The sequence below is a fragment of the Mesoplodon densirostris genome, chromosome 10, assembly GCF_025265405.1.
Source record: "Mesoplodon densirostris isolate mMesDen1 chromosome 10, mMesDen1 primary haplotype, whole genome shotgun sequence".
NCBI classification, from domain to species: domain Eukaryota; kingdom Metazoa; phylum Chordata; class Mammalia; order Artiodactyla; family Ziphiidae; genus Mesoplodon; species Mesoplodon densirostris.
This window is the reverse complement of record NC_082670.1, coordinates 34,471,073-34,496,544: the sequence shown is the minus strand read 5'-3', so window position 1 is coordinate 34,496,544 and position 25,472 is coordinate 34,471,073. Positions and strand designations below refer to the sequence as shown.

The 25,472-nt window shown below is 52.1% G+C and overlaps 1 protein-coding gene and 1 non-coding gene across 2 annotated transcripts in view; one reads left to right on the top strand and one right to left on the bottom strand.

Moving 5' to 3' along the window:
- Positions 1 to 478: 478 nt before the first annotated feature.
- Positions 479 to 25,472, bottom strand: part of LRFN2 (leucine rich repeat and fibronectin type III domain containing 2) — a 36,374-nt gene continuing 11,380 nt past the window's right edge. Inside the window, exon 2 of the mRNA XM_060110633.1 lies at positions 479 to 1,448. Coding sequence (XP_059966616.1) covers positions 479 to 1,448 — 970 coding nt within the window. The remainder of the gene's footprint in view (positions 1,449 to 25,472) is intronic.
- LOC132498123 (U6 spliceosomal RNA) lies at positions 12,222 to 12,328 on the top strand. Its single transcript, XR_009533735.1, has one exon. It is a non-coding gene; the product is annotated as a U6 spliceosomal RNA (small nuclear RNA).

Genomic DNA, 25,472 nt, shown 5'->3' with positions numbered 1-25,472 from the left:
CCCTGCTCTTCTCAATTGGCAATGATCCCCCACCACCAGGGCTGCTGGGAACCCGCTTTCGTGTGTAAACTCTCCGTTATCCGTGTCACTGAAGAGGAGGAGTCGGGGAAGTGGAAGAAAGAAATTAAGAAATAAAAACAACACCGGAACCATCAGCAATGCAAAGCCACTTGCTTATAGGCTACATTTGTGATTAGAAAGGCAGGAGCCCCGCCTTTCCAAACACTCAGGGCTTAGCCTGACATTTGAGCCATCGAGTCTGCTTTCCCTGAGCACAGCCGGATGGGCGGTGGGGGACGGGCCTGGGAAGGTGGTGTGCGTGGTGTGGTGGGGAGGGGAGGCCGTTGACAGGGAGACAAAACTGTCCCTGGATGTAAACATCACCATGGAAACGCCACAAAGACTTGTGGGTAAAGACGCTTTCCTCTTCTCTCACCCTGACAAGGTGGGAGGGAGGATGCCCACCCCCCACCCAGGCCTACACCGTGCTCTCCATCACCCACTCGGAGCTGCCAAAAGTTCCCCGAGCCCCCGCCAGGTCACTCTCCTCAAAGGGCAAGAGCATGCCGTTGACAGAGAGACTGCGCTTTGTCCAGATGTTCGAGACCCTCTGAGGGGGGCTGTAGCCACCAGGGGCGACCCCTCCCGCAGCCGCAGCCGCAAAGTCCCCCATGTCGAAGGAGTGGCTGCGTTTGGCCTTGCCCTCCACGGGCAAGGGGAGCAGGCTCCTGGCCCGGGCCGCGGGTGGCCCCAGCAGTGGCTCTCGGTCCGAGGGGTGGCCCCTGGCCGATGTCCCAGACCCTCTCCCGCCTGGAGTCCTGGAGTCCAGCAGCTCCTCCTTTCTCTGACTTTTGAGGTCCAAGGAGGCGAAGGCCCCCATCAGGCGATCAAGGTTGGGCTTGGGGCGGGGGGCAGGGGGTGGGAGCCTCCAGGGGCCCCGTCCCAGCCCTGCAGCCTCCCCGATGCCCAGGGAACTGGAGGAAGAGGAGTCGCTGCCTCGGACCAGGCCAGCGCTGAAGTCCATGAGCTCGTGGCGCACCACCACCTTGGGCGGCCCAGGTGCGGGGGCCCCGCTGGGTGCGCCGCCCAGCGCGGGGGGCGGGCCCCCATTGGTCTGCGAGTGCACGTTGCTGACGGTGGCCGCCGGCTTCCCGGCGCCCTCCTGGTTGCAGACCTTGTAGCGCACCATGAGGATGACGATGAAGACCAGCAGCGTGGCCACAATAATGCCGCCGATGACGAGGATCATGGTGCCGCCCAGGATCTGGCTGTGCATGGACTGGCACTGCGTGTAGTCAGCCTTGGTGAAGAACTGGGCACAGCCCACGATGTTGGTGGCCGTGAGCGTGGTGGCCGTGTCATCCCACATGGCCAGCACGCACAGGTCGTAGCCAGTCCCTGACACCAGGTTGTTGACCACGAAGGCCTTGTTGGAGGCTGGGATCATCCTGCGGGGGGTGGGTGGGCATAGAGGGGGAGGGATGGTGAGGAACAGTAGGGTGATGGGGGGACAGAGGAGAAGTAGAAAAAAGAGAGAGGGTGACAGAGACAGGAGAGATGGAGAGGGAGAGAGAGCCACCGACGCAAGGACACAGAATGAGGCAGAGCAGAAGAGGGTGACAGGTGGAGGGACAGGAAAAGGGAGAGACGGGGAGACAAAGGGGAGGGGGAGGAGGGGGACCCGGGACCCAGGTGAGAGAACAGAGACAGGGTGGGGCGAAAAGGGAAACGAGAGAGAAAGATTCCGGGGTGGAGGGTGGAAGTGCCAGAAGCAGGTGCACAGAGAAAGACACCGGCGATCAGTTGCAGGGAGCAACCCAGAAGATGTGGAAATAAAAGAAGGGAATGAGATGGGGGATAGTTGACGGTAGAGACAGTGGAAATTGGTTAGAGATGCAGGTTCAGGGAAGAAAGGGGAGAGATTCAGCAGAGAGGAGAGAGGAAGCACACGGGGAGAGGCAGAGGGAGGGACAGGAGAGGCAGAGAGATTAAAGGTGTGAAGAAGCAAAAACTGAACAAAAGGGACTCCCCACCTCCCCACTTCTGCCTTGTCTGCTGCAAATAGTCCCTGGGTCTCTGGACAGTGGGGGTGAGAGTAAGGTCGGCCCTGGCCCCTCAGCACCCTCCCAGAGGCTGGGTCCACCCCTCGTCTGTCCTGCGAGATTCCTCAGCACTGACTGAGCCTTGTTCTGAGCCTGGCGCTGCACTGAGTCACAGACAAGGTCCTGCCCTCAGGGACCAACTCCAACCTCATCTCCACGTGGCTTTCTCATGCCTCGGGAGGGAGAACCTCGCTGGTGCAGACTGAGGTCTAAGCAGAAGAAAACTGGAGGTAGAAGGGGGGGGTGTTGCTTGGAGAGGAAGGGCACGGTGCAATGCTGAAGAATGGTGGGCAACTGTTTCTCAGAGGGAGGGGCCGGGTCCTCCATCACTGCCATAGCAGGCCAGGCGCATCCAAAGACACCTGGGAAAGGGTATCACTGGTCGGGGAGGCCTTGACTGGTCTCTCACCTTAAGGGAGGGTCTGAGGGGCCAGCAGTCTCCCCTCACTGGGGCCCGTCACCATAGCCTGGGCCCCTTCTGCCTGGACCTTCAGGAAGCGTGGATGCAAACTGTGATCTCTCAAGTATGATGCCTTCTGGTGGCGTCCCTAAAAATGACACCTGTATCACCCCATAAACACTCCTGCAGAAATACCTCGGCCTGAAGGTGCCACATCTCTCCCTGCAGCCTTCCCCATCTCCCTCCACTCTCAAAGAGCCCTCTGTTTTCCTGTCCCCTACTAATCCAGGGCACCATCTGTGCCTGTCAACCCCTCACACCCAGAGCCAGGCAGCTTAATTGAGATCTCAAATATGAAATACTGGAGCCTGAACACTTCCACCTGGGAACCGTGCACAGATGCTGGGACTGACAGGCAGGTATTGACAACCCGTCAGTGGGCAGCCCTGGAGGCTGCCGCCTCCCTCCTCACTCTTGGCCCGCGCAGTTGCTGGGGAAGCCACATGGAAGAAATTGAGTCTGCCCCCGTCCCCATCCCCAACCCGTAGCTACAGTGCATGGGGCGGAAGAGGCGGGTGGAGGAGGTCGGGGCCCAGGGCGCATGCCAGCCCCTTAGGTCTATCTGTCTCACCTGGCGATCGTGGTAATGCTGTGTCCTCATGTCACAGAAGAGGAATGGCCAAGGCTCAGAGAGGCTAAGTGATTTGCCTCAGGTCACACAGCTGGGACTGCCAAGATGAGGCAGTGGGGGCTTTAACACTAGCTTCTAGATCCACAGTCTGGTCTCATGCCTTTCCACAAACTTGGACTTCCTCATCTCAGTGAAAACTGCACCTCCACCCCGGGCCTGTGGCAGGTCAGCCACCCCCTTCCCTGGAGCAATATTCAGAGCCCACTGAGGCTCACGCTTCTCCACCAGCAGAACCTCAGGTCTGCTGGGCCAACTGCTGTGCAGAGCCCAGGGCTGCACGGGCCCACTTCCTCCCCGCTCAGGGAAGTGATGTGAGTTGGAGGGGCAGGAGCTGTGCACACCCAGAACGGTGACGATAATAGAGCAAACACTTAATGGTAAGTGTGTTCCAGGCTCTGTTTTTGGTGTCCGACTTCTATCAACTCAGCCCTACGGCAACTCTCTGAAGCAGCCACTGTCGTGACCCTTGTTCTGCAGAGGTATTAAGTAGATGTAACATGGCAGAGCTGGCATTCATTCCCAGGCAGTCTGGCTCCGGTCCACTCTGACCCGCCTTGTTCCGCCACCTCTCTGGGTTGTGAGCGATGGAAGAGCATATCTATGGAGGAGGGGACGGACTGGCTGCTTTATTGAACACTTGGTATGTGACAAGGGTTTCCACATTCAATATTGCATTTAAACTTCACCACAATCCCAGGACACAGGAGATGGACTCTGAGCCCAGAAATCATCTCAGTGTTTAGCCGTCTTATCCTGGGAAGCAGACCCCACTATTACTACTACAGACAGTTTAACACTAGCAAATGTTTACAGCTGATAGCAGAGGTTTAAGAAGAAATCACACGGGAGTGTACTGGTTATTCTGCTATTGACTCTCAGGTCTGTCTTCCCTTTCACCTGCCCTCCCATGGACAATGAGGAACTACATTTCCCAGGCTCCCTTGCCTGTTCCCAGGCTCCTTTGCCTCCCAGGTAGAGCTGGCCACTGGAGGCCCCAGAGGAAGACTGGAGGGTGGGAGGAGGGGAGAAACCAGGTATTTCTTCCTTTTTCTGCTTTAAGTGGTGTCTCCCTCTCAGCTCCTAAGCCTCCTCTGTGATCCCAGCTCCAGGGGCTCTACCTCCTGCCAGAGAGACCTGGATCTTAGGCTCCGATCAAACCATCTCCTCCATTACCTCCATCCTTGGGCGGGGTGGGTGGTGGCAGTGGCTTCCTGCTGTAGCTAATCTCTGTGATGCTGACCTCTCAACAATCCCATCACCTTTACCCAACCCCAGTACTGAATTCCCTCTTCTCTCTGGAGTGTTCTTTGGTTTTTTTTCTCCTTACTGCATCCTAGGTGACACAAGGACATATAATTTACACAAGAAGGAAAAACTTATTTTTTCCTTGCACTTTGGGAAAAAAATATCATTACTTGATGTCAGCAGTAGCACATCTTATCTAGTAGAACCCCAGCTGGAGGAAGCACTTTGCCACCTTCTCGGAGTCACTCATCACTCTCCAAATCTACCACCTTACGTCTTTGCGTAGGGCAGCCCCTCTTCCTAGAAACCACTTATCTTTCTCCACCTGGTGACCTCATCCTTCGAGGCCTGACTCAACATCACCTCTGACCCAACCTCTGCTCTCTGCTCCCACAGCCCCCCTGCCTTCCTCTGCTAGAGCCCTTCTCGGTGGATGCCTGTGTCTCCCCGGAGGACATGGGCTGTGTCTTCACCTTTGCATCTCTGTTGCCAGTCATCATATCTGGCCTTGCGTCACTGCTGAGTAAATATTTACCCTATAGTTGAGCAGTGAATGGAAGACTGCTTTGTTAAATATTAAGGCCTATACAAATGTCAGGGATTCTTAATTAAATACGATAGCTGGTGACCCTTAGACACTGCCTGGTCCTGAGGATCTCTCGGGAGAGGCGTTTTCTACATCTCTGAAGCACACCCCTGACAACCTTTATGGACTTGCATGTAGATAGTGTTGGGGTGTGTGAGAGCAGATGAATGTGCGTGCATGTGTGTGAAACGACGTGTGGGGGGCATGTCTGCGTGCCTATCATTTGAGAGCCGGCTGCGTGGGTATATGTGAGCATGTGTGTGTGTGCGTGTGTGTGTGTGCGCGTATAGGTGTTCACTTATATATAGTACACAGAGGTCCTAGTTCCAGACAATGGTGGTCACTGTGCTGTCCCTCTTCCACCCAGCCCCCCAGAGGCTCCACATGTCCCCTAACACTCCTGAGGGGACATCCCTTGTAACCTCTCCCAGAGGAGACCAAGTTTGCTGTTTCCTAACTGCTGCCATTAAAGCTACTATTTGGGGCATCTGGGAACGGAGATGGGAGAGGTTCTTAGAGTCTCCACCTGGGCCTCAGGGCAAAGCCTATGAGCTGACCACCGAAGTCTACTGTCCCCCTTTCGTGGGCTCAGTCCAGACCGCATTCCCCAGCCAACTGTGCACTTAGTGATGTCCAGGTGGTGAGTTCTGGCTAATGGAATATGATGGCAGCAGTGTGTGCACCTCTGCGCCAGGCCTTACAAGAGCGGGAGTACTTGCCCGACTCTCCTTCCCCTCTGCTGGCTGGACCCTGGGTGCAGTGACCAGCCTTGGCCAGGCAGATGACAACAAGGCCCACCCGAGGGATGCTGGAGACTGGGTGCCTGAGTCTCCACGTGAGGAAGGCCTCCTGATTAAGCTGATAGACCGCCCTGGACTCTCAGGAGAGCGAGAAATCAAATTCTGCCGTGTCTGAGCCTTTATGCATTTGCATCCATTTGCTGTAGTCGTTGGCCTCTCCTGGCTAATCCAGGCCCCTGCAGATAGGATGAGGTGAACTTGAGGAGTCTGTTATGTGTAAGTGTGACAGAGAAAAAGAGGGCGTGAATGTGTGTGTGGGTGACTGAAGAGGTGCGTGTGTCTTTGTGTAAGAGGAAGAAGTCGGTGCTGGTGTCTACACAAGAAATGCGATTCTTGACTTCCTGGACTTGTCAGCAAACGCCACCTCTTTTACCTCCAGCCTCCATACCCCTCAGCTCCCAGCATCACCACTTTCAGGTACCCTCCTCCTCCCCTCCCCCACCGATGATGCGCCGGCTGCCTGCTGAGCCCCAGCACTAATTTGGAGACGCCATGTCAAGCTGCCCTCACTCCACTTCCCAGGCTCTGCGCCCTCATTACTGGCTCTTCACAGAATCACCAGCCTGCCAACCTCTCTGGCCGGCCATGACATCTCAGGGCACATGAAAGGGACTCATTAAACCAAGGCAAGCAGCCTGGCTCCCCAGCCTCTCCTTCTACCTGCCAGCCCCAAAGGGGCCTGTTTGCTTTCCTGCACAACTGCAAGGGAGCTGAGGAGACGGGGCTGGTTCTATCTGGCGTACGATTCATTGAGTACGTACTATAAGCCCGGCACTTGACAGGCTGGGTCTCTGATTCTGCACACTGACTCTATGAGGTAGGAATAATTATCCCCACACGACAGATGAAGAAACTGAGGCTCAGGCAGATCGGTCACCTGCTCAAGGTCACACAGCTGGAAGGCGGCTGAGCCAGTGTTGTTAGCCAGGGCTTCCAGGCCACCAAGCATGGTCTTCCCTATACTGTATTACCGTGAACTGAACTGAGCAGCATCAGATCGTAGCAGGAAGCAAGTCTTAGAGTCAGGGTAACTGTTTGACAGCAATTAAAAACCCAAAACAGAAACATATATTACTACAAAGGCAGCTAACATTTATTGAACACACTATATGTCAAGCAGTGTTCTGAGTACTCTACCTGTATTAACTAATTTAATCCTCACAGCAACTCTATGAGGGAGGTACTATTATTATCCCCATTTTACAGAAGAAGAAATCAAGGCTCAGAGAAGTTAAGTGATTTGCCCAAGGTCTCATAGAGAGAATGTTTGTGCCTAGCCAAGATTTGAAGCTAGCACTGTCACATTATTTCAATAAATGCTCTTGATGACCCTGGGAAGTACCTTTCGGAATTATGCTCCCCATTTTAGAGACAGGTATTAACTGAATTACCCCCTATAGCTAATTAGGGGTAGAGATGAGAGTCCCATGAGGGTTGTTTTGCTACTTCTGAATGCTCATGGGAAGTCTGAAGGAAATGAGGGAGCTATGTGGATGTCTGTGGGCAGTTTTCCCACAGAGGAAGCTGCCAGTGCAATGGCCCTGAGGCAGGAGCCATGAGGAGGCCGGTATGACAGAAACAGAGTGAGGGAAAGGGAGAGTGGTAGGAAATGAAGTCACCAAGGTAGTAGCCGGGAGCCAGGTTCTAGAGGCCTTGCAAACACATTGTGTCTTGTGTGCCAACTCTGAGGATCTGCTGGGTGCCAGTTTTGAGAAGGATTCTGAGGCTGTGTTCAAACTCAGTGGGACAGAGTGCTATGGATCTGGAAGAATCTGTTTTGTATTTGTTGTTTCTAGTCTCAGGATCAGAGAGCCGTTAGAGAGAAGTATGGGAAATACCGGTACAAGTGGTAGAATCTCCTCTTCTGGTTTTGGTGCCAGAGGCTGGCCTTCCCTGAATGCACGGCCCTGAGTGATAACAGGGGAAGGCCCATGGCTGCTCTTTAGAGCAGGATTACCATAGAGCTGGCATGACTCAGTGAGGGCTCCAAGAATCCGGAGCCTCTCATTAACTTCTGAGACAGGCCAGGGGCCCGGGGCCAGGCTCTGTCGCTGCCCTACTGCCTGTGCCCCTCCTGAGAACATGGGGCTCCCTTGGGTGCCCTGAGACACTCTGTCTTATTGGCAATGACTTTGCCCCATCAGCAAGTAAAGGAGGCACATTCAACATGACTGAGATTCTGAGGCAGAGAACCCCAATATCCATTCCCACAGCCCTCAGAACAGCAGGCAGGTGGGGATCAAAACTCTTGGTTGCACTGGCCTCTGGATGAACCCTCTTGCTCCCCTCCCCCCACCTCTCCTCTACCAGCAGCCAGAGGGATCCTGTTAAAACCCAGATCAGACCAAGTCCTTCCTCTGCTCAATGCCCCCAGTGAGGCCTGTCTCACGTAGTCAAAGTCCTGACGTGGCCCCCAGACCCCTTGTGACCTGCCTCTCACCCCTCCGAGTTCCTCTCCTCCTACTTACCCTGCTCACTCTGCACCAGTCACCTGGCCTCCCTGCTGTTCCTCAGGGTGTTGCCAAGGGTGCTCCTGCCACAGGGCCTTTGCACCACCTGTTGCCCTTGCCTGGATGCTCTTTCTCCAGATGTCCATATGCTCTCTGCCTCACCTCTTTCAATTCTGCTCCAACGTCACCTCCTCTGACCGTCCCGTTTAACACTGAGGGCTTCCCCCATCTTTACCTTGACCCCCCAGCCCCTTACTCTGTTCCATCTTTTCCCATTACACTTTTATTGCCTGACAGACACTATCATTTGCTTATTTACTAGGCCTCCTGTTAATTCTCACTCTCTCTCTCCTTCCACTCCTAAGAGCAGGCTTTTTTGTCTGCTTTGTTCCCTGATGTTTCCCCAGCCTTTAGAACAACACTCGGCACATAGTAGGCCCTCAAAAACATTCTGTAAGGCAGGTGAATGAAATGAATGTCCTGTACCGGCACTGTCCAATAGTAGCCATACATGGCCTTTTAAATTGAACTTCAAACTAATTAAATTTAAATGAAATTAAAAACTCAGTTCCTCAGTCACGTTAGGCACACTTCAAGGGCTCAGTAGTCACATGTGGCCAGCGGCTGCCACACTGGACAGTGCAGCTGGGGGGCAGCCCACCATCTCAGAGTTCTACTGGCCGGGGCTCTTGTTATGCCCTCTGGCAGGTAGTAGGAATCCTGCCATTTCCTATGTGATTCCTGGCACCCCAAACAGATGGGCCAGGCCGGGGAGGCTTGTCCAGCTCCGGGACAGCTCCCGCACCAGGACAATTGGTCTTGAAGTCTTCGGTCCGGACCCCTGTGCTCTCTATCTTCCCAGGCGTTCTCTCCATGACGCTGGACAGCTTCATCCCTTCTTTTTGGTTCTTCCAGCTTCCCTCAACTCCTGGGGCCTCCAAGTTCAGTGGGATCTCTCTGGGGCTCCCCCAGGCCTGACTCAAGCTCGTCTGCCCCCCAGGAGTGCTCTGACTCTCCACTCCCACTCAGCCTGTGGTCCAGCCCCTTCCCAAGACTCTGTCCTGTGGCAGTACCACCTCCCTTTACCCACGGTCCAAAGGCTGGGCTAGCCCTGGGCCTAACTGAGGCTTCGGGCCCCTCTGGTCCTCCGTTGCTATACCCTGTTCCTGCTTTTCCACTTCCCATCTACTAGTTACCCTTGTACTTCTGTTGTGTTAAGTCTCTATCAAGAAAACTCCCTGATAAATCCAATCACCATGATGAATGTCACCCCTCTCAGGAACAGTGACCATTAGAAAGAGAGGCGGCAGAGGGCAGTGGTGAGGAGCACAGAGTCTCGAGCTACACTGCTGGGGTCAAATGCTGGGTCTGCCTCTTCCTAGCAGTAATCACTTACCGTGGGCCATTCCTTTACCTGTCTGTGCCTTAGTTTCCTAGAAATATCCTATTTCTGGAAAAAATGGGGCATTTATAATCTCTGCTCTATAGGGTTATTATGAGATTTGAATGACTCATGACTCATAAGGAACCCAGGTCAGTGTCTGGCACACAGTAAACTCCACTGGAGGGTTGGTTATATAAAGGGTGGGTGATGCTGAACTAAAAGTAATGTATCTCTGATAGTGGACATCCAGGCCTCGAGGGTCTGTGGCTGGCAAATCTCATGCAAGCTAGACCCTGGGAGATGTGAGCAGCACCTGGATCCTGGCTGGGCTGATAGGAGACATCGTGGCTTCAACATTCACAGCAGCAGGACATGTTCCCCCCTGCGTGTGGCCCCAAAAGTCTTTTTCAGAAGAAACGTGGTGCCAGTGTTAGTCCAGCTGTGGCTGAGTGAATGAAGGGATTACTGGAAATTCAGCCAAGCCCCAGCAGGCTGCCTCCACTCATCTCCCCAGAGTAAGGGCTTACCTGGTGACAGGTGAGAATCTGACCTGGGGAGGCCCTGCCTTTGCTCCCTGACTCGGGAAATGTGACAGATCAAGTTGCCTGGCAAGGGTTTGGGAAATCGCCAGCCCCCATGTTTGGCTGGGACGACAGTACCAGGAGTAAGTTCCATCCTGTTCCATGGTGCTCCTTCATCAAGGGGATAAAGCCCGGAGTGAGAGTGTGAGCCTGGGACTGGACCACCAGGGTTCAAAGCCCAGTGCCATCGCTTACCGGCTGTGTGACCTTGGGCAAGCCACTTAACCTCTCTGTAAAGGGGGACAGATGATAGGGCCTCCCTCACAGAGTTGCTCTGAGGACGAAATGAGTCAGTGCCTGTAATTTAAACCATGCCTGGTCCATCGCGAGCTTAGCATATGTAGTGATTCTGACGGAGGGAGTCATCTGGCCCCAACAGGGATGGAGATGAATACTGCAGCATGAGGTTAGATTAAATACGGGCTAGTGAGGCAGGTACACAGCCCAGCTCAGGGGCCAGCCAGCTGAGCTCTGGCAGCCTGTCTCTTCTGCTGGCCCCAGCCTACCCTCCAGCCTAGCACTTCTCTGGCTGACCCACCAAGATGATGCCGGCTCTTTCTAGTTCTCCCTGTGCCATCTCCACTCGCAGACCACAGGAAAGCCGGGTTGAGGGGGCTCATCGACCTCCTGGCTGTCAGCGCTCCACTCACACACTTCCAGGGACACGCCAGGCAGCCCCCCATCCCCCAGCTTCGCGCATCTCCGAGCTGCTCAGAATCCCTGCTCACGTTGCTATGGTCTGACGGCTGCTGCTTGGTCCCACTGGCCCCAACTCAACCCCACAGAGACACCCAGGACAAGGCATTTCTTTCTTGAACACATTTCAGCACTTCCCAAATTGTGCACCAGCTCCCTCACCACCCCCCCTTGAGTTTCCACTTCTCCAGAGTGAACATTTCCATTCCTTCCCACCATCTTTTCGGGACACGCTTTCCAGCTTGCCTCGCAGCGACCCCTCACCGATCACATGCCAATCTGTCTTTGGCCCTCCTCTGTGTGTATGGGGGTGGTGGGCGGGGTCTGAACCAGAGAACAGAGTCACATTCCCCCAACCAGACATCCTGCTTCTCCTGAGGCCCCCCACCCAAGACAACACGGGACCTTCTGGAAGCTGCATCACCTCGGTGGCTCACACTGAGCAGGTGGCTAATGGAAACACCCTGTGATTTCCCCAGGGCTGCAATTAAGCCACGTTGCTCCCATTCTGTCCCCTAAAGCAACGTTTCTACCATCATAGGCTGAGTCGACCCAGGCGAGGTCCCCTCCCCTCATCAGGCCTTTTTCTCTCTCTGTATATCTTTATCTCTCTCTCTGTTTCTCCTCATCCAAGTATCTATGGATGTGGACCTTTTTCCTGCATCTAATTGTCCTTAGCTCCCAACCCCCAAGGATTGGGCGGGTACATCACAGGAAAAAAAAAATGTGGGGTTTGGGATCTGACAGAAATCTCTCTTTGAAGGCTGGTTCTGCCCCTGACCAACAGTGTGACTCGGGGTCAGTTTTTCCTCTCTCTGAACCCAATTTCCTCATGTATGAAATGGAACTAGCGGTCCCAACCTCCTGTGCTGAATACGAGACATTAAGTGTGCTGGGGAAAACATGACTGCCCTCTCCTCTCCCTTCCCAGGGCCGTTCAGTACTCCTGTGATGACGATGATGGCCACGGCCACGATCGATTGTTGCCATTTATCTCCTCAAGGAGCTGAGAAAAGCTTGCTCAATAACAATTCCTCACTTACAGAAGAAATGCAGAAGGTGTCAGACCAATTATACCTCATTGTAAACATAGGAGTGAACAAAATGAAGATTCCCCACCAGCCGCCTCCAAACGCACTAGAACCACCGGCAGACGCCAAATCAGTGCCACCCAGTGATGTACCTGATCAGACAACTCTGCCCAGTTAGCAGATCCATAATTTCCCAGGGGCACCACGCAGGGGCAAAGTCACCTGTGGCACCAACTCCTTAAAACTGCTATGATGGTGCTCACTTCAGCTGCACACATACTCAAATTAGAATGATGTAGGAGAGATTAGTATGGTCCTTGCCCAAGGATGACATGCAAATTCGTGAAGCATTCCATATTTTTATGAAATTCTGACACATGTTACAGCTTGGATGAATCTTGAGGACATTATGCTGAGTGAAATAAGCCAGAAGCAAAAGGACAAATATTGTGTGTTTCCCCTTATATGAGGTACCAGAGTGGTCAAATTCATAGACTGAAAGTAAAAGAGTGTTTGCCACGGGGAGGAGGAAATGAGGAGTTGGTATCGGATAGGTACAGAGTTTCAGTCCGCGATGATGCAAAAGTTGTGAAGATGGATGGTGGTGATGGTTGCACACAAATGTGAATATACTTATGGCCCCTGCACTGTACCCTTAAAAATGGTTAAAATGGTAAATTTTATGTTATGTATATTTTAGCACAACAACAAAGTGGCCAAAAAGATGTTATCACAAAGCGAATGCTGCCAGGCGGGCAGGAAGAGGAGAGCTTGTTGGTGTCATTTGTCACTTCAGTGTGGCTGATGCACACTCAGGTGCAGTCACCACTGGCAGGGACCTTGTGGTTCTGTTGTTGCCAGGCTTGGTTCGCCCAGTCAGGTCAGGGGAGGGCACAGGGTGGGGCAGAGTGGCCCCCTGGCCACCTGCTTGCTCTTTTACATCTGTCCTGTGTTGAAGAACAAGGCAGCTTCAGAGCAGAACTTGGTACACACCAAATGCATGCAAAGAGGTTTCAAAAGATAAAGCATGGTGGTTCCCAGCATCCGCTGCACTGTCAGCTGGATCTGGGTTCAAATCTCACTCTGCCACTGACTGACGAGTTGTGTGACCTGAGGCAGATTATCTAACCCTCTCTGTCTTAGTTACATAGAATGCTAGTACCTACTTTGTAGGAATAGTGTCAAGATTAAATGAGGTAAAGTGTGTCAAACATTTGGCAGGACTCCTGGCAATAAATCAGGGAACAGCAAACACAAGGTTTTGTTTGAATGACAATGGTGACGTCAGTGATGACCCTTGATAGAAAAACTCAAGATGAAATGAAGTCCTCAGTCATCTCATGGACGGGTTTTGGGGCCCTGCCTTTTCCCCCAGTTCTAATCCCCTCCCTCTATCAGATCAGAAGCTCCTTGACGAAGGCAACTTTATCACCCCCCAGGTAAGTTTGTGCTATGGTGTAAAAAGCTTATTGACTGTGCAACGTAGGTAAGTCACTTCATATCTCTGAGCCTCACTCAGTTTTCTTGCCTGCAAAATGGGTTAATAGTATTGATCCTATGGCAACTTGTGAAACTTAAATACAGTGATATTTGTTCAGTACTGAGTATAGTGCATAAGCTATATTTGTGCAATAAAAAGCAGCCATCAGTAAAAACTAACACAACATTTTAAATCAACTATACTCCAATAAAAAAATTTAAAAAAATAACAGTAATCAGTATTACCTTTAGTAACTGGGCAATAAGTGATTCTCTGTGCTGTTTCTTAAATAAACCTCAGAATTTATTGAAAAACAAAAGCAGCCATGATGATACGTGGATTAGGTGTCTGAAGATCAAGTTCAAATCCTAGCCCTGACAGCTGCTAGCTGAGGGATCTTGAACCGGGTGATTGTTGGGAAAACCTACCAAGCTCCTTGGATGCACTTAGTAAAGTGCTCACAAAGTTGAGGTGTCATTTTTTATAATGGGGACCCTCAGAACCCCTGCATGAATGAGGGACTGAGAAACTGACAGGCACCTCCCTGAGGGCTTCTCCAAGCTGCAAGCCTGGAGGCTGGACTCCACGACTAAGAGGCCTGCCCGACTTCCGGCTCGCTAAGCTGCAGCACCGGAGTGCCTGCTGCCCGAGGAGAGACGCCCTTTCCAGCTGGTGGTCTGGAGGAGCCCGCTTAGCACTTCTCCAGCCTGTGTTTCTGCTGGTCCTGCCCTGGACACCTCCGCCTCTAACAAGCAGGCTGGCCGGGATGGGACGAATCAGGTCAGGAGAGAAACAACCTCTCAAGTGAGAGCTCATTGGGCAGTGGGGAGGTCCCTGTCCAGTCAAGTGGATGGAGGAGCAGAGCTGTCCCCACCCACCAAATAGTCTCAAGTTCAGCTGGATGGACAAGGCTCTAACCCTGGCTCTCTCATGGAATTGCTGTGTGACCTTGGGCAAGTCACTTTCCTCCTCTGTGCTTCAATGTCCAATTCTGACATTCTAGAATTCCACAAGAATATCACCAGGAGAGGGGTGATAGGAGGAGGGAGAGGCAAGAGAGAGGCAGGAGGAGGGAAGGCGAGGCACAGCCATCAAAGAGCTGTGGGAGTTCGGGCACCAGGTCCCCAATTCTGAGCACACATGGGATTTGGCAACAGAGTGACTGGGGCTCTGGGCTTAAATCCTGACTCATAACTTATGGGCTGCATAATCTTTACCCCAGTACTTAACTCCCTAGAACTTCAGTCTTGTTTGTAAAAGCAGTCTGCCAACCTAATTTGCAGAGTCATATGAGGATTAGAAATAAAGTATGGAAAGCACTGGCATATGATATATACTCAATAGACCATATATGTATCTAGTGAATGCTTCCCTACTTTATCATCTGTCCGTATCTATCTATCTATCTATCTATCTATCTATCTATCTATCTATCATCATAGTTTTTATAGAGAATACTAACACCATCCAATCCACCCATCTCCCAGAAGGACCTCTGGCAGTGGCGAAGGTGAACTATCTGGGGGGAATGGTGGGTTGCCTGGGGGTTGGCACTTTGTGCTGAGTGGGAAGGTAAGCTTCACTGTGGAATTCCTTCATTTGTCAGGAGTTTTCAGGTGAGGCTGGCCTAGCCTAGAGGTGCATTGTCCTGGTTTTAACTGGGAATAGCAGTATTGTTGCCCTCCCCCTCCCCCTCCCCTCCCCAAGCCTGGGGCAGCAGCTCCTGTGGGGACAATGAGCCCCTAAATGTGCTTCAGGGTCCCTGGAGGATGGCCCTGGGGGTGTGTGATCTTAGTATGGAAGTAATCATGTCAGTAAATCTAATGTGAGTAAATCACAGACTTACATCCGTAACTTTCTGGTGGTCTCTCCAGCACTGTATATTGGGGTGCATGGGTCTGAGGCTCCAGAAATTGGTTCGCTTTCCTCCCTCTTCTGGTACAGCCTGGGAGGGGTGTCGCTGGGCTGCAGAGGGGGCAAAAGGTGGTTGAGCAGCCTGCCCCTCTCCCACCCACACAGGCGGGATGGAGGCTGAAGCCCGGCGGGGGAGCTGTGTGTGTGTCCACTGACTGGTGTGTATGTGTGTAGGTGTGTTGTGTGTGTGTGTGTCTACTGACCAGACTAGAAGCATCATTGGTGTGTGAGTAGATGAGAGGAGGGTGTTGGCTTGAGGCTGTGAGCCTCTGTGAGCATTTAACGGAGGTGAGAGTTTGAATGAGTCAGAGCCTGGAGAAAACACCCTCCAGGGGCCCGCAAGGCTCCTCGTGGTCTGGCCCCACTACCTCCCTGCCCCGTCTCCTGGACTCTGCCCCTCGCTCTCTCCCGCTGCTGCGGCCACCCTGGCCCCTGTTGCTCCTCAGACATGCTCCAGCCTTGAGGCCTCGCCCCGGCTGGTCCCTCTGCCTGAAATGCCCTTCCCATAGACCTCTGTTTGGCTCACCTCCTTCAAGTCTCGGTCCTGACTCACCTTCTCAGTGAGGCCCACTGGGCAACCCTATTTAATATTGCAATTTGCCCACCCCCTCCCCCAGCCCCTTACCCTGCTCTGCAGGTTCCTTTTGGCATAACACTGATTTTCTCCCCTCACCTCTATAATTTGCCCAGTTATCGTGCTTGTTGCCCGTTTCCCCCACAAGGACGAGGATTTCCAGGTGTTCTGTTCACTGATGCATCCCGAGCACCCAGAACAGTAGCATTTATTTGACGGCATGTTTGCCTCTAGTTTCTCATTTGTAACACGGGGACAATAAGAGAAGCTATCCACTTCAGAGAGTTGTTGGGCAGATTAAGTGAATGAATACATAAAAGCACCAAGAACAGTGCTCGGCACACAGCTTAATACGTTAGCTGTCGTTACTACACTCCATTACTGCTTGGGAGGTGGAATTGAGTGAGTGATCCATGTGAGGGATCCAGCACACCGGCAGTCACACAGGGGTGAAGGTGCTTACTAAATGCTTCTCGCTTCACTCCCACCCCAACCCTTAAAAATTCCCAGGAAGGGGCTTCCCTGGTGGCGCAGTGGTTGAGAGTCCACCTGCCGATGCAGGGGACACGGGTTCGTGCCCCGACCCGGGAGGATCGCACATGCCGCGGAGCTACTGGGCCCGTGAGCCATGGCCGCTGAGCCTGCGCATCCAGAGCCTGTGCTCCGCAGCGGGAGAGGCCACAACAGTGAGAGGCCCGCGCACCGCAAAAAAAAAAAAAAAAAAAAAAATTCCCAGGAAGGAAAATTCCCTGACCTCTTCCCTGAACCCATATTTTTGGGCCCTCTTTGGGCTAGGAAGTTAGTTATCAGTAAATTTACTATCTGTTTGGGTTTTTTTGTTGTTGTTTGTTTTTTATCAAAGGAGGAAGCAAGCAAGAACCCAGCCTGCCCCACCCTGGGCTGCATAGCTCCCAGGTCCTATAGGTAGTTAATAGCATGTGACTAACAAGCACATCCTTTGCTGGGTGTGATAGCAGCTTGGACTACGCGGCACCTGAGCCCAGGAGTCGGGTGCCCAGATTCTTCTCCCAGCTCTGCAACCCCTGATAGGCTGGATGACTGGGGCACGTCCCATCCTCAATCTGAGTCTCTGCTCTTCCCTGGTAAGGGGTTGGGATTAGACCATTGCTAAAGTCTTTCCAGACTCATCTGTTCATGTGATTTTTATGGAGCACCTGTTATGTGCCAGTGCTGCTAGAGGGGATACAGCAGTGAGCACAGGACACAAGTCCTTGTCCCGTGAAGTTGACATTCTGGGCGGGGGAGGGGAGGGTGGACAGTAAATGATTAACACAATTGGTAAATTATGTACTATGTTAGAAAGTGGAGTGTGCTATGGGAAAAAGAAAAAGCATAGCAGATTAAGAGAAGGTGAAAGGGTCTGGGCGTGGGGAGGGCAGACTCAGCTCCATGTGGGCTGGTCAGGGATAACCTCCTTTAGGGTGACATTTGAGGTGAAGGACATCTTACATTCCAGGAACCTACCAATCTCTGTGATTCTCTATTCCGTTTGGGGTCCCCTGGAGTCCCCATCTCTTATTTTCTCTCCTCTGAGCACACTGAGCCCCAGTTTGCCCAGTGGGTGATGGGGCCAGAAGACAGATCAGCCAAGTCCCCAATGGTGGTGAGTGATTTATCACTGTCTTTATTCACACTCCAATATTTCAAAGCTCCCGTGGCTCTGATGGAATAAATATGACCTTTTATTCTTCACTTCGCTTAAGACTCAAGGTCAACAGCCCAGCTGCGATCTATCGGCTGCTCCCTCCACTGGCCGTCTGTGAGCCAGGGAGCCCCATGGCTGTCCGAGATTCATGGCACCACCTCCCAGCCCCACGCTCCGCCGGCCCCTAGGCACTGGGCCTGGGCCTTGCTTGGCTGAGGAAGCAGCAGCCACGGTAGCTCTGGGGGACCATGGCTTATTGAGGGCAGAGACCAAGCCATAAATCTCTCCCCTCTCCCCTGAGCAGCCCCCATCACTAAGGTTGAACCCATGACCTGGGTTTCATTTCAGTCCTGGGAGAAGGCAGCCATGGGAAGGCCAAGCAGCCATGGTTCCAAGGGCAAGTCATACATTAGAACTCCAAGGGCACGGCCATCAGTTTTCTCAGCATGGAGAAGGGACGAAAAGGCATCAGCCTGCCTGCGTCAGATGCAATCCTCCAGGCCCTTCCTGCAGCCGAGGCCTCCTGCTTTCAGAGAAGCCTGGTTTTTCTTGTCAGAGACCACCAGCACTCCTAGAAGTTCTTCCACTTGTCTAACAGAGACCCACCCCTGCAGCACCCGCCTCTTTCCTCTCATTTCCTCCTTATGTGTGGACGGTGGGTGGCATGGGATGGTCTGGTTCATATTTCCCCTGCTTCCTCATGGTAGTCTGAGTGACACGGGCTGCTGGTCTTTGTTCGCTAATAGATTAGGTGGCTGGGAAGGGGCGGCTAGGCAGTCTAGAAAGGAAACGCAGTCACTGGCCTCTATTTTGAACACACCACCTGTGACCCTAAGATACCATCTTGCTCGTGTCCATCCTAACTCATGTCCTGGGAGGAAAAGGAGGGGTCAGGAGCTCTCTGGAGCACAGCCAACCTGGGTTTGAATTCTGGCTCTGCCACTTCCAAGCTGGGAGAACTTGGGCCACTTACTTACCCTCTCTGATCCCAGAGATTCCTACCCTGCAAAGCGCCCATAATAGTCCCAGCTGTCTCCCAGGGGTTGTGCGCATGCTCGATGCGGGAGGTGGGGGGACGACACACAGAGCAAGCATTCAAATGCTAAATGTGTATTATCAAGGTCTCGAGGTGCAGACTCTAGAGACAGCCCACCTGGGTTCAAATCCCAGGTGGGATACCTTGGGTAAGCTTCTTAACCTCTTCGGGCCTCAGTTTTCTCATCAGGATAATAACATCTCATGGGGATGTCGCAAGAATTAAATGAGCCAATAAATGGAAACCACTTAGAAGAGCACCTGGCACGTAATCATTTCTCAGAAAGGTCGGCTCTTATTATCATCACCATTACTGGAGGAGAAACCATCTGCAATCACTTGGCACTTCTGACCTAAGCCCCATCAATTGGTTTTGTGATTTATAATCCACCAACCTCCAACCAAGTTTATAAAGGGCCTTGCCACATAAAAACACATATAAAACGAGACAAGTAAATTCTTAAAATGTTTTATGGCAGATCATGAGCCCGCAAGAAGGCTTGAACTAGAGGACCCCAGGATGTTTGCTGTGATGTCCAAACAGTAACCTCACTTATAACCCCCGCATACCCACCAGGTTGCCACACAGTGCTGGGCCACTTCATCTTGGGAAGAGCCTAGGGAGGAGGGGGCATGATGGCCTCAGAACATGTGAGGGGAGTGGCTTAGTTAGGGCCACCCTTTCAGTGTGGGACTTGGACCAGAGGAGGCCAGTGGGGCTGAGGCTGCCTTCAGATGAGGGGCGCCCCCGGCCCATGAGGAACTGCCCCAGTTCACTTTGCTCTGGTCAGGCCACATCCAGCATACTGCCCACAGCTGGATCCCACACATGCAGAGGGATGCCACAACCTGGTACACATCTGAGGCATGGGACCAGGAGATGTGCCACAGGACACACCCCAGGTCCCTTTCTGCTCCAGGGACAAACATGACAGCCCTTTACCTGTAATCCCTCCTGTGTCTCGTCACTGATTGCCCTCCTACTTGACCTTCTGGGTCACCTCCAGGAAGCCTTCCCTGACCACCCCAGGCTCTCATAGGCTCACACAGCTTATCACAGCTGTAGTATATGAATCAGTGACTACACAAGTACCTAGTCCTTTAATGCCTGTCTCCCTGGGAAATGCAAGCTGCAGGAGGGCAGGGTGTCCCATTCTCAGCTGTCTTCCCCATGAGTGGCCCAGACCCAGCAACATAAATACCTCTTGAAAGACTAAAAGTAAAAGGCAAAAATGGACGGTGGCAGGGAGGGAAGATGTTGCATCTGAAAAAAATAGCACTAGGTGAACCATGAGAATTATCTGCAAAAATTAAATAGACATATTATGGAAGAAGAATGAGTTTTATTCCTGATGAGAATGAAGACAGAAACTAAGCCTAGGAGGTAGAGGGAGATGGAGTTTGGGGCCTGTAAGAAAAAAACTTCTTAGCTTAAAGGCACCCAGCAGTGGTCTGGGCTCTTGAATAAAAAAGAGGGCAGGTTCCTATGTCTGGAAGTTATCCCCACGTGGGGCCAGTCAGCATCCCAAGGAGGTGGTAGGAGTGGGGGTGATCAGTAGGAAGGGTGGTGGGCATCATAAGGATTCATGAACAAAGGAGAGGGCTGGCCTGGATGACTTTGAATTGTCCCCTTTTCACTCTGGACTTTTTTCAGTCTATGAGAGTAGCAAGAACTAGGCCCATTTTAAAGAGAGAACAACAGAGTCACAAGAGAGTTTTAACAAATGAACAGCTGAATTGGTCCCCAGACCTTGGCTTTTCCTCCCTCTCCCTGAGCTCTCTCAAGCCCTTGGCAATGTGTCCACACAAGGGAACTAGGCTTTGAGGATGCCTGATGACCCCTTCCTGACCCCCTCTCCCTCCTCCTGTTAGAGCCTCCACTGTGCCCTCCATCATGTCTGCATCCTCTGTTGGCCAGTCCCAGAGGAAACCACTTGAGTATCTCCCATGACAAATGCAAAGAAACACATCTCTAATGGTGGATTTCAGATCTTCTGATCTTTTGTGAAGGCAGTGTTTTTGGATGGGATTCTATTCCTAGGCCCACTCTAGGCAGGACGAGGGAGACTGGAGTTTGGGTCTGGACCTGGGCAATCCTTTCCCGACCTCAGGCACTCACTTCTTCTGCAGGACAGAAGCTTCTTTCCAGCCCTCCTGCCTGAGGGAAGGGACTGCTGAACACCAGCCTAGCCAACCTGAGAATTTTCAAAGCCTCCCTGTTCCATTCAGACCTTCTTTAGATCGATAGTCAAAGCTTGGTGGAAAAGCAGCATTGGGAACCAGCCCTTGGCACTGGCTCATAAACGGTGGCATTCTGACGGGTGGTAAAAATATCTCTCTGGTGTTCAGTGCTGGCTGCCGCCACCATCTCAGCTTCTAAGATCCTGTCTCCATGCCTAGGACCTCAGCAGCCTCCGCATCTGTCCACACACACACACCCCAGGAGACAGAACACAGGTCACCCAGCCCCTGACCACTGGCCACCCTCACACCCACAAATGCCACCCCAATTGTTGCAACCAGGCACCAGCAAAAAACGCTCTTAAGAGCCACTAGAGAGGGAGATGTAGTCTCAGAAATACTGCAGCACATTCCTAATGAGCTAATTAAACAAGAACATAAATAATTACTCCCTATCAGAGTGAGAGGACTTGGGGGGAGGGGGGGTGATGACTGAGGAGCTGGGACAGTGATGGGTGAGCTGTGATGCTCTGGAGGGGGAGATGGGAAACTCCTCTCCACTGCGGCTGTGGGTTGGGCCTCAGGGAGGTTCCCGGGCCAGGGAGATGGAGCCCCAAGGAGTCTGCCAGAAACATCATCACAAAATGCTGCTTTGTTCCCTACCTGGGTATTTCCTGCTCACTCACGTGCCCACGCCCTGACCTCCCTCCACCGTCATAACAAGCCCAGATGGGAAATTTTGGTGGAAGGGGTCGTTCCCCCATTTTATGGATGCTGACATGAAGGACCAGGAGGGTCTCAAGACATTGCCAAGACCCCTGAAACCGTCCTGTACCTGGTCTCCCTGCTTCCACCCCTGCCCCTATAGTCTCTTTTCCACCCAGCTGCCAGAATCTTCTTTCTTAGTCACATCATGCCACTCTCCAGTCTTCAACCACCCAACGGCTCCCACCCCATTCCAGATAAAGTCCAAGGCCTCGCCATGGCCTATGAGGCCCTACGTGATGCAGCCCCATCCAGTTCTCTAACCTCATTCACTGTCACCCTTCCTCCAGACTCACTGGAGTCTTGCTGCATCTCCAGCATCCTACCCTAAGGGCCTTTGCACTTGCTGTTTCCCCTGTATGGCTCTTCCTCTCACTCCATTCAGGTCTCTGTTCCAAATTGACTCTTTAGAGAGGTCGTCTCTGACCACCCATGTAAAACAGCAGCTCCCCAGTCTCTGTCTCCTTACACTACTTATCTTTCTTCCTAGTGCACATTAAAATTTTTTCATCCCTCTCCTCCATAAGAATGTAAGCTTCTTGTAGACAAGGACTTCGCCTATCTTGTTCTAACCCTATGGTCTTGACTAGATTCTACCCCAAAGCAGACACAAAATAAGTATTTACTGATTGAATAAATAAAAGTCTAGATACCAAAAGTCAAAGTGCGGTTTGTGCCTAGACTATCCAGTTCCAGATCCAGAGTTTCTCCACCACAGGTCATTTCGCCCCTCAGAACTTGACCATGGCTCCCCACTGCCAACAGGAGAAATCTTGAAGTCAGGACAGAGCACTGGCTACAAACTCCAGCTCCACCACCTCCAAGCTGGGGGACCTTGTAAGTCATGTCACCTCCCTATGGCTCAGAGTCTTCAACTGTCAAATGGCAATATCATACCTCACAGGGTTAATGTACCACATAAGAGAATAAATTACACAGCACATCTTTAAAACCATACCTAGAATGTAGTAAGGGCTCAGTAAATATAGCTATTGTGTGTGACACTCAAGGCCACCCTCTGTCTGCCCTCTTCCATCCTCTGAACAAACATCTTATTATTTCCCTAGACCAGAGGGTCTCAAAGAGTGGCCCCTAGATGGACAGCTCAGCATCACTGCGAGAATTCATTAGAACTGCAGATTCTCCGACCCCACTCCAGACCAAATGAGTCACAAGCTCAGGGGGGCTAGGCCCTGTATCAGTGTGCTAACAAGTCTGCCAGGTGATTCTGATGCGTGCTCAAGTCTGAGAACCACTGCACTAGAGACAGCCTTTTCACCAGGTAAGCCAGGTGTGGTAGATTGAGCTGTTGGACCTGTTTCTTCACTTCTCTTTAATAAGATAAAACCTCCACAGCCTTGCCGTGGCCTGACAGTGGGCGATATGCATGCCCTGCTTGGCCTTGTAACTTGCTTTGGTCCATGGGATTTAGCAGATGTAATGCCAGCAGAGGCTTGACATTTGCTTCTTCACCTGCCCACTTGCATTTCTGCTATCACCATGAGAAGGACATACTCTGGATGGCCACTACACCCTACCTGGGCTCCAGAATGAGATACACAGAGAAGATCTAAACCAGACCCAGAGCCTGGAGCCCAGCCCAGCTGAGACCAGGTGAACTCCAACCAACCTGCAGACCCACAAGTAAGAAGATTCAATAGGTTGTATGTCACGTAGATTTTGAACTTGTTTGTCACACAGCATTATTGTGGTGACACTGACTAATATACTGGGGCTCTCAGGGGTCCTTGACCAGGCCTGATCATTCCTGTCTCGGCCTCTTTATTGCTTCCACCTAAAACAGCTAAACCCTCCCCTCTTCCTTCCAAATCCCACCTACTCCCCAGGACACAGCTTATACCTCACTCCACCTGCCCCATCCAGCCACAGAATACACCCCTCCCAACCCAGGCATGTGAATGCACTTCCATTAGCCCATGAAAAAGCTCAAGTGGATCAAGTTCACCCAGCAAATTCATTTACATTTTCACCTTTTAGGTGGCTAATTACTAAACTGAAATGCCCCTTAACTTAGTATCATCACTAACTAATTTTCTGGTTAGAAGGTTAAGTGTCTTATAGTTCCGTGTGATGTTTAGTTTCTGAACAAGTACCTTCCTGACGATGCAAGAGCAGTTAGTTCCCACATCTGGACCAGTACTCCCACCCACAGCATCAGCCCTGCAGCCACAGCACAAGTGGGAGCCCATCTTTGGAGCCCACCCCAGCGAGAAATAGCTCTCCTTTGTAAATAGTTAATGAGCTTGTTCATGTGTGTTGCATGTCTCCGTGGCCCTGCTTTCACCTTGGGCTGGCATATCACAGTCTGTGGTTTTGTGTGATTCTGCTGGCTGCCCCCCACCACCACCCCTGAGGCTCTGAAGATGACGGGCATTAATCTGACTTCATGTTTGGAACCCTTCTGTTACCTACGGGGTGCCCACTCTCGTCACACACACACATGCCAGACCACAGGCCTAATTGGCAAGGACTCAGACATCCCTCTCGGCTTCTCTCTCTGTCTCAGTGTCTCTAGAGATGAGCAAAGAGCACTCACAGAGTGGCAGAAAATCAGCCCAGATCACCTTCCCTTCCAGGCTGGCCTCAGCTAAACTACACACTGGCTACTGGCTCCCGGGATCTTGTGGGCAGGTGCCAAGAGACGTGGATGACATGGACGCTTTCGCCCATGTGGCTCTGTGGCGCCTGCACTCCTGCCCAACATCCGTCCTCTTCTTCTAACTCCCCTGCAGAGCCCTGATTTTATTTGGGAAAGCAACATGCCTGAAAAAATGACCAGCTTTCTCAGGCTCTGACGTGGTCTGAGGAAATACAATGAGATGGAGCAGGAGTCATTGGGTGGGGCTTCTGGGGGACTCTTTAAAGGGGCTGTGACTCATCCAGAAGGTTGGTACCTGTCTTAGTTGGGCTTTCCCGGGAGCAGACTCTAAGATGAAGATTTGAGTGCCAGTAGTTCATTTGGGAGGTGGGTCCAGGATTCTCTGGAATGGGGAAGAAAGGCCAAACAGGCTGTTTCGCTAAGCAACTTACCCTTGTGAGCAATCTGGGCTCAGTCCTACTGGGACCCTCTGGGAGAGAGCACAGAACATGTCTCAGCTGTCCTTCTTCTTTCCCGCTGGGGGAGGAAGCTGGGGTGTTAATCCTCCAACTCCCTCTGGCATAGGGTGGGGCTGCTCCTGGGGACGTCAACTCTCCTGCACTTCAGCTGCCCTCCCTGTGGGCTGGGCACACTTGAGGAAGTCCCAGAGGGAAGGGTCAGTGAGCCACATGTTAAAGACTGCAACTGACCTAAGAAGGAGCTTCAGTCCCTGAGGTCCATGGAACTCCCATACCAGCCCTGAGCTATATCCCTCTGGAATTCCATTACATGACAGAAACAAACCCCCAATTTTGTCAAACCACTCCAATCAGATCTTTGCTACGAGAAGCACTTCACACTATCTGAAGATGCTCTTCACGTCTTACATCTTTTATCATTTCACAACATCCTTGTGAGTTATTATCATCCCCATTCTGCAGATGAGAAGCCTGAGGCTCAGAGAAGGAAGGCTCAGAGGGGGATAAGAGACCACGTCTGGAGCCCTGGATTCGATCCTCCTGGTATTAATCACTAAGCCTCAGCTGAGGGGTAAGAAAAATGACTCCAGCAACTAAAATGCACAAGATGCTTTTGTTCCCTAAATGTTTCACATACTTTATCTCTTTGGAGATAGCCCCATTTGAAGGGGTTTGTATTTCAACGTTATAGATGAAGCCAAGTCTCAGAGTGGTGAGATGACCAGGGCAAGGTACAGCTGGGTGGGAACCCAGGTCTCCTGACTTCTTCCCTCACCAGAAGTTCAGAGACCAAACCCCAGCCGTGGGGTTTAC